This window comes from Chanodichthys erythropterus, chromosome 17 (assembly GCF_024489055.1).
Source record: "Chanodichthys erythropterus isolate Z2021 chromosome 17, ASM2448905v1, whole genome shotgun sequence".
Classification (NCBI taxonomy): Eukaryota; Metazoa; Chordata; class Actinopteri; order Cypriniformes; family Xenocyprididae; genus Chanodichthys; species Chanodichthys erythropterus.
Window position 1 is genome coordinate 37,724,361 of NC_090237.1, and position 9,323 is coordinate 37,733,683.

Here is a 9,323-nt window from a genome sequence, read left to right on the forward strand (position 1 = left end):
GAGCCCGGGTGGCCACACTGGCTTTCTGCTGCGCCCTGTGCGCCGAGGAGCTGGCTATCGGCCGAGACTGCTCCCGCCCAGCAGTCTCGGGGGGATGAGAGCGACGGGGGAGAAACTTTTGGAACGCCGCTGACTGTTTGCGTGTCTCCTGAAGCCTGTCGACGACAGATGTCACTGCGTCGCCGAACAGGCCAGCAGGAGACAGCGGCGCATCCATCAGGACGTTTTTATCCTTTTCTTTGATGTCGGATAAATTAAGCCATAGATGCCTCTCCGTGGCCACCAGGGCTGCCATAGAGCGGCCGATTGATTTGGCCGTCTCCTTGGTGGCCCGGAGAGCTAGATCTGTTGCCTTTCTAAGTTCATGAATGGCTTCAAATGATGCTTCCCCACTCTCATCTATTTCCCCCAGCAGGTCGGCTTGGTATGCCTGCAAGATAGACATAGTATGCAGGCATGCCGCCGCTTGACCTGCCGCCGAATAAGCCTTGCCCACTAAGCTGGAGGTTGTTTTTAATGGCTTAGTGGGCAACGTCGGGGTCTTAAGGGACGATGCAGACTCGGGAGAGAGATAGCTCGCGAACGTCTCTTCCACCCGAGGCATCGCCCCATAGCCGTGGTGTTTCAGCCCCATGATGTTACTGTATAATGATGTTTGGGGGCTGTAAACACGGTATTGAACTGGTCTCTTCCACGACCTCGACACCTCGGTGTGGAGGTCGGGAAAGAACGGCAGACCCCGGTGCTGGGGTAGTGACCGCGCTGGAAGAAATCTTTCATCAAGCTTGCTTTTAGGTTGATTTTCTCTTTTTTCTACGGGCCAGTCTATGTTTAACTTTTCAACTGCCCTGGTCACTACCTCCAAAAGCTCCTCGTGCGCTGGAGATGAGGATGGCGGTCCCTCATCTCCTTCTTCGGCACCCTCCACATCAACCTCCTCGGAGGAAGACATGTTGAGTGCCGGTGTCTCTCTCCGGGGGGAAGAAACCGCAGCGCGTGCTTCCGCCACCAGAGGAGAGACACTGGGTTCAGCAGGTAAGGGGAGCGATAGGGCAGGACCCGTCTCTCCCCCCTCTGCTAAATCCATTTGTGAACCCCACGAGTGCAGCCTTCGCTGTGCCTCAGCAGCAGCGGGACCGGACCCGCGGGGAACACTCGCCGCTGCGCCCTCCTCAAAGAGCGCCCGGCGTGAACGCAGCACTCTGAGAGTGAGCCGCTCGCAGTGCACACAGACAGCTCCCTCGAGAGCTGCCTGTGCGTGCTCAACTCCCAGGCATTTTACACACATATCGTGTGTATCCCCGTCCGTAATGAAGCGCGGACAGGGAGGAACACACTTAGTAAAGTTTTGCTGCTTTTCCGCCATTTATATATATATATATTTGTCTTATTTTGTGACTGTGAAACTCTTGTCCTCAGACGAAGAGATGAGTGTATGCAATGTGCAGGGACAAACAACAGTAAATAAGACAGACAAGATACAGATAGTGCTTGCTGAAGACAACAGAAGCTGGCGTTCTCTGTTTCTGGGTATGCTTTATAGTTTCCTGGTCCGTGACGTCACCCGCCTCTGACGTCACATCTTCTCATTGGTTGGATACAGAGGTGCTTCACGAACACGAAATGCAGAGGGTTCCCATCACGTCATTGACGTAGCGTCGATAGTTCCCACGAAAGGGAACCCCCATATTTCAATAATCTTTCCAAACAAATGTCTTAATATAGTGGTGATTTGTCACCATCTAGTGTTATCTTTGGCTTGGGTTGTTGTTATTTTGTTCCATCACTTTTAAATTAGACCCAAGCTTTATTTCTTTCTTTAGTAAGTGTGTTCTTAATTTAGGATTTAAGGCTTTTTACTGTAGATAAAGCTTTAAAATTTAGCAGCCTAACCTCTGCTTTTAGTTCTTACTGACAGCCCATAATAAAACAATTCAAAATATCCATTGTTTCTGACAAAAAAAAAAAAAAAACTTTTACCTTAATTTTGATGGTTTTTGGATTGTTATACTGTGATAAAGTACAATGAATGGCGCATCATATGGCAAGCATAAAATTCACATATAGCTGAGTAAACATGATATAGTAACTGTACCTACACTCATCAATGTGCTCCCCTCATTAAATTGCTGAATATAAACCTTTTATATATTTTCAGATTAGATGTCTTTTCTTACTTTTAGAGTAAATTGAAAGTTTGACACATATCATGGCCTCTAAATACACTGTTGCATTCCCAGGAGTTTGTGTGCTACTCCCACAGAGCTAATCTCATTTTGCCTTATCATTGTACTACAGTTGTTGTCAAATTATTTTCCAAGTTCTAGAATTTTTGTGATCAACAGTCAAAACAATCACAAACGCAATGCACATCTTAAAAGATATTTAAGGAGAAAAAAAAAAAAAAAGTGTTTGAGTCTAATGTGGATAGTAGCCTGACAAACTTGTAACCTATAAGATATTAAGTGAATTAGACAGACTTCTGTCAGCTTCTGATGTAGGATTGTCATTTTCCAGGAAGTACTGACAGGACTGGTTAACTTATCAATGTTCATATGGAACAGCACAATGTTTTTGAGAGTGAGTTAAACAATTCTGAAAGCATATACTTAAATTGATAGCAAAAAGCATTCTCTAACAGACTAAAATGTTTTGAATTGTGAATGGCAGAAATTTAAATTCTAGTGAAGATTTTAAGCAGCTCTAAAAAGATAATAGTGTCATTTATTCCGCTCAAGTCAGTTCAGTGTTGATTCAGTTATCAATTATGAAACAAGTTCAACTGCAAAAGGTATCAGTTATTAAACAAATTTGATTCAGCTATAAAGCAGCTCTGAAGAAGATAATAGTGTCATCACCCAGCCCAATTTTTGTGTCCTCATGAACATGTTTACGTTGTGATACCCATGTCATTATACGCATTTGTGTCCTCATAAACCATATATACAAGAACACACATGCACACATTAAATTGTGTCAGTATGTGTCATAATGAAACATTTGTATTAAAAGGGCAAAATGATATTAGATTTTTAAACAGCAAAGTTATAACTAAAACATACACCCTACACTATATTTTTGACTTTTATTAGGTTTTTTTTTTTTTTTTTTTTTCACACCATGTGGACAAGATGATGCTATTGCATTTACTTAAACAAGGCAAATGAATCTCAGGCCTGCATATCTATATGGGAGTTTTTATATCTAAATAAGTATAGTATCTCACCTTCTGTTAGAGCAATTATATTTGCTATGTTAAACAAAACAAAACAAAACATTAAATGAATCTCAAATATGACAGCGATTAAGCTTTAAACAAGTAATATTAGAGAGTTTTGCTTCCACTACAGAGATATTTGTTGGCACAGTAACTTACATGACAATGCTGTATATTGATATCGTAAGAAGTGAAACTTGATCAATTACTGTATACATTCTCTTCTTAGTTTCATTAGCTTCATTTTTTTTAACAGGACACTGTGTGCACATAAGAGTTTTACAGCATGAAGGACCTTCCTGCACAAAATATCTCATTCACTGAATTCAGATTAATCGGTTTCTACAGCCTAGGGGAATGGAGGCCTTTGAATGAAGGTGATATATGATACTGAGGTGGTAAGTTGAGCCAGGGGACTCAGCTTATGACAAGGCAGTCAGAAATGGATGTCCTGGGTAGAAAGCCATACCTTCTGGCCAGGTTAGTACTGTGGAGTTGGGCTTCTTCTGGCATTCACTTGCCGCTTGTGTCTTCGAACTAACTGTTGGAGATGTACATGAGCTGAGTCCCACATTCTCTCACTCTGCTGGAACCAGTGGTTGACAGCTGGAACCTCGGAGGGCTCACCCGACCACGGGAAGAGTGGAGGTTGGAAGCTTAGTACGCACTGAAATGGGGTGAGCCCTGTGGTGGTCTGTCAGAGGGAATTCTGGGCATACTCCACCCAGGGCAGGAATTGGCTCCAGCTGTCCTGGTTCTGGTGGCAATATACCCGCAGGTATCTCCTGATCTCCTGGATCTTCTACTCAGTCTGGCCGTTGGTCTGTTGGTGGTATCCTGAGGACAGGCTGACTGACACTCCTATGAGCTTGAAGAAAGCCTTCCAGACACAAGATATGAACTGCGGGCCACGGTCCGAGATGATATCTTTAGGGATTCCAAAATGATGAAACACACGGTTGAATAGGGCCTCCGTGGCCTCTAGTGCTGTAGGCAAACCCTTTAGGGAAATGAGCTTGCAGGATTTTGAGAAATGGTCCACAATCACAAAGATGCAGGTGAAATTGTTGGAAGGTGGGAGATCCGTCATGAAATCTATCCCCAGGTGAGTCCAAGGTCTTTGTGGTATGGGTAGCAGAAGAAGTTTACCCTCTGGGAGCTTCCTAGGAGTGTCATCAACGGCACAAACTGAGCATCCTTTGATGTGTCTGGAGACATCCTGGGGCATAGATAGCCACCAGTACTGTTGCTGCAGGAGCGAGAGGGTACGTGAACTACCTGGGTGTTCAGAGCCCGGAGAGGAGTGAGCTAAGTCCATGAGGGGCTGACGATGTGCTGGGGGAATGTAGAGATGCCCCTCAGGACCTCCCGATGGAGCAGGTTCAACAGCAGATCTGCTGGTTGATGGTCCAATGGATGGGACATACGATCATGGCTGGAGTGAGGATGGTTTCAGGGTCCATGTTTTCAGGATCAGGCTGGAACAGACAGGAGAGAGCATCATCTTTACCATTCTTATTTCCTGGATGGTAGGTAATGATGAAGTTGAACCTTGTGAAAAATAGGGCCCAACGAGATTTGGTACTCTAGGTTGCGGTGGTCAGTGATGATTTCAAACAGGTGAAATGCTCCCTCCAGCCAGTGTCTCCTTTCCTCCAAGGCTAACTTTATGGTGAGCAGTTCCCTGTTACCGATGTCATAGTTCGGCTCCGCCGAGGAAAGCTTCTTCAAGAAAAAGGCACATGGATTGAGTTGTGGTGGTTCACCCTCCCACTGGGACAATACCGCTCCGACCCCAGTGGATGAGGCCTCCACCTCCACAATGAAAGGAAGTTCTGAGTTCGGATGGACCAGAATTGAAGCGGTGAGGAAAGCTTCTTGGAGCTGATGGAAGGCTTCTCGGGCAGATGGATTCCAGGACAGAGACTTGGGCTGGCCTTTGAGAAGCAATGTGAGGGGTGCACTGAGAAGGCTGTAGTTGTGAATGAAACGTCTGTAGAAATTGGCAAATCCTAGGAAACGTTGCAACTCTTTGACAGTTGATGGAAGGGGCCAGTTGCGGATGGTGTCCACCTTCCTCTTGTCCATCTCAATGCCGTGTTGATTGATGATGTAGCCGAGGAAGTGAACAGAGGTGGTATGGAACTCGCACTTCTCCAGCTTGAGGTATAGATGTTCACGAAGCTTCTCGAGGACCTGGGAGACGTGTTGCCGATGTTCGGCCAGGTTCCGGGAGTAGATGAGGATATCATCGATGTAAACTATGACGAACTGGTAGAGTAAACTTCCCAAACACCTCATTCATATAGTTCTGGAACACGGAGGGAGAGTTGGACAGGCCATATGGCATAACCCGGTATTCATAGTGGCCAGATGGTGTAACGAAGGCAGTCTTCCATTCATCCTCCAGCGGATATATGAATGAGGTTGTATGCACTCCTCAGGTCCAGCTTGGAGAAGATACAAGCTCCCTGCAGCTGTTCCAGAGCTGCTGGGACCAGAGGAAGAAGATAGCTGAACTTAACTGTCTGGAAGCTCAGATGACGGTAGTCAATGCACGGCCTCAAGCCTCCGTCCTTCTTGGCCATGAAGAAGAGGCTTGAAGTGGCAGGGGAAGTTGATGGATGGATGAATCACTGGTTAAGGGCTTCTTTGACGTACTCCTCAGGTAGCAGGTCAATGGCACAGTCCCATGGCCGATGAGGTGGAAGTTGGGTAGCCAATCACTTACTGAACACATCCTGGAACGCCCGGTATTCTGGAGGAATTTCAAACTTTTTATCAGTTTCTGGACTTTCAATGGAAGTTGAAAGAAGAGGGACATACTTGGAATGGAAGGAGGTAGATTGCATTTGGCTTCTTGATCGGAGACAGGCAGGAATGAAAACAGTTGTCACCCCATTTCAGGATTTCCCCGGTGTTCCATTGGACTTGAGGTAGATGTTGTGTTAACCAGGGGCATCCCAGGATGATGTACGGTGAGTGAGTGTATTGTAGTTGCTCTGTTCCTATATTCGGCCTTAACAGCCTTGTTCTAACCTTGGTCCTTACAGTTATCCTTAAATGAACTGCAGCCATGCCCGCCTCCACAAGGTGGGCCTGGTTAGGTTTGCCATGCACCACCACAGATGTAGGGCTCTTGACGGTTCTATGGCCCACCTTAGATGAGAAAAAGCTGCTGTTGAACCTGCTATGAGTAAGACCACTGCTAGCTCAAAGTCAAGTCAAGTCACATTTATTTATAAAGCACTTTTAACAATACAGATTGTGTCAAAGCAGCTTTACAGTGATAACTTTTTATAAATTTTGCTGCACACCAGCTCTTAAAGAAAATGGTGTCAGTATCCATTTTAAGTAAATTCAGCATTGATTAATTCTGATGTTAGAAACAATAGTTATTAATTTAGTTAATTTATCTATATCAGCACTGGAGTAAACAGTGATGTCATCATCCAGCTCAGTTCAGTTTGCATACAATGGTGAGCATTGAGCAGGCAGAGCAAAACACTGTTGAATATCAAATGTCAAGCTCAAAAAGGGATTTAAGTGATGTGTGTCCAAATATTACGATATTAATTTGGTGCTACTTGTGAAACTACTACTTTGTGGTGGCCTGAGTGAGAAAATACTACACAACTGTTCCTTTTCCTCCATTTACTGTTTTCCTTCTTTTTTCAGATGTCACTTTTTTTTTTTTTTTTATATCATACGTAATTTCATCTCTAGAAACATACCCTCTATGGCCTATGTTTATTGAGTGACCTCTAGCAAGTATACCCTGTAAAGAGAAGATATTTTTAAGGTTATTCCTTTTTCCATTTCTCCAAGCACAGAATAAAATAGTCGAGATGCAGGGATGGGAATTTGCTCCCTAAAGAAATCTCTGCAAATCAAACCTCATCTCCAGCCAAGCAGCAAAGGGCTTTATAAAACAACAGTCCATGTACTGAGCCCAGATATAATATTTAGCAGTGCACACAGAGCCTGGTCAGTATTTACAATAAGGTATAACAGGAATTTTTGTTGGGTATTATATTTGCAGGTCCTACATGTTACACAAGGCATGCAATATAGATATTTTTATTTATTTATTTATTTTTTTAAGATATTTAATTTAACAACGATTTAACTTTTTATTAATAATAATACTATAATATTTAATATGTAATTCAATGACACTGTGTTTTCATGTTTCATTCTTTGCTTTTCCAGCCTCAAGGATGAACAAGTCTACTGGTTTGGATCTGGTATTTTCATCATATGAGTCACTGGGTCCACGCAAATATGTATTGACTATTTTTATTTTCTTAGTTTACTCAGTTGCAACCTTAGCAAACATATTTATAATGCTTGTTATCTATTTAGAATCAAGTCTCCATAAGCCAATGTATATATTTTTGTTTAACCTGATATGCAGCGGACTGCTCGGAAGCAGTGCTGTTTGGCCAAAAGTCCTTTCAAATCTCCTAACTGATTGGCACACTAGTTCGTATGAGGGGTGTCTTCTCCAAGTCTATTTGCTTAGTATTTATGCTGCTTGCACTTACTCTACTTTGACAGTAATGGCCTATGATAGGTATGTATCAATTTGTAAGCCTTTACAGTACCATATTATCATGAATCCCAGTAAAATTAGAATGTGGCTAATGTTAAGCAACTTGGTTCCTGTTTTCTCAATAGCTGGTCAAATATATTTGACATCAAGAATTCCCTTATGCAGCCGTACTCTTAATAAGCTATTTTGTGATAATCTTTCAATCATTAACATATCATGTGGTGTGGGTAGTCTTGGCATTTTAAGCAATGTATATGGTTTACTTATAATAGTGTGTTTATCTGTGTTCCCTACATTCCTGATATTGCTGTCTTATGTTAAAATAATTTCTGTTAGTTTAAAAGTGTCAAAAAATAGTCAAAGCAAGGCACTTGGAACATGCCTTCCTCATTTGATAATCTTCATAAACTATTCCATTGCCACAGTTTTTTCTGTTATATATAACAGATTGACTGTGCTTATGTCTAGTGAGATGAATGTCTTTATATCATTCCAAGTAACACTTTTGCCACCACTTTTGCACCCAGTAATATATGGTGTTCGAACCAAAGAGATCAGAAAATGTACTGTTAAAATAACCCAGAGACTGTGTGCGTCAACAAACTGTTATTTTACATCAAAACTAAAAGAACCTAAAATATTTGCAATTTCATGATCTTTGTGAAAAGATCATGAAATTCACACATTGTGTCTGTGTGTGTGGAATTCTTTGTAAAGCTATAGACAACCAAAGACATCAATAAAAGCAAATACTCCTCCATAATGTTTTGTCTACTTTCAGATTTTATACAGTAGGATCCAAAGTTCTGGTCCCACTGTTGGAAATACTTCTAATGTTCATTCTTTTTAAATATACTACAGTGGTTTTCATTGTAGATTATATTTTCATCATAACAATCTGAGGGAAAACTTTATTGTCACAATTAGTGTTTAGTATGTGTCCCTGACAGGAGGGCTCAAGCTGGCATGGACACTAAACCATTTGAGAATGTTCCAAGTAATCTATGCTTCAGTTGAAACAAGAACATCTGATCTTTGTACAGTGCAGTTCACATGCTGGATAACACTTTTTTTCTTGTTTAAAGGTTGAGGGGAAAACATAATTTGTTTAAAAAAAAAAAAAAAAAATGTAATGTGGTCTTAGACATTCGGACCCACTGCATTTATTGAGAAATACATTTCTCAATACTTTTTCAAAACTTCCCACAAGCACAACAGAAATCTATGTGGGCTAAACTGTGGATCATTTATTGTTGCTTTGGCACAAAATGCATGACTACAAACTGTAGTGAATTATAACAAAAATAGTGTGTTATTCTTGTTTTGTTAAGAAACTTTACAAAAGAAAACTTTTTTTTTTTTTTTAGGTCAGTGTTTTATGATTGACAAAGTGTGTTTGCTAGGTGAAAACCTTTGCTGGTGTTCTGGAGGAATGAGTTGATTTGAGACATGTTTGAAGTGTTTTGGTAGATTTAGTGCATTTGGAATGTGAAATTGACTGCTGTGCCAAGGTGAAATTTGGTTAGGTCACTTTTTCAAAACTCTTCACAC

General features: G+C 41.9%; 1 protein-coding gene across 1 annotated transcript; it reads left to right on the forward strand.

Annotated features, from left to right (window-relative positions):
• Positions 1–7,437: 7,437 nt before the first annotated feature.
• Positions 7,438–8,427, forward strand: LOC137004255 (olfactory receptor 2K2-like). The gene has a single exon (XM_067364440.1). It carries the CDS (start codon positions 7,438–7,440, stop codon positions 8,425–8,427), a length of 990 nt encoding a protein of 329 aa, XP_067220541.1.
• Positions 8,428–9,323: the final 896 nt, after the last annotated feature.

Coding starts and splice junctions, on each gene's coding strand:
- LOC137004255 (XM_067364440.1), top strand. CDS start 7,438: ATGAACAAGTCTACTGGTTTGGATCTGGTATTTTCATCATATGAGTCA.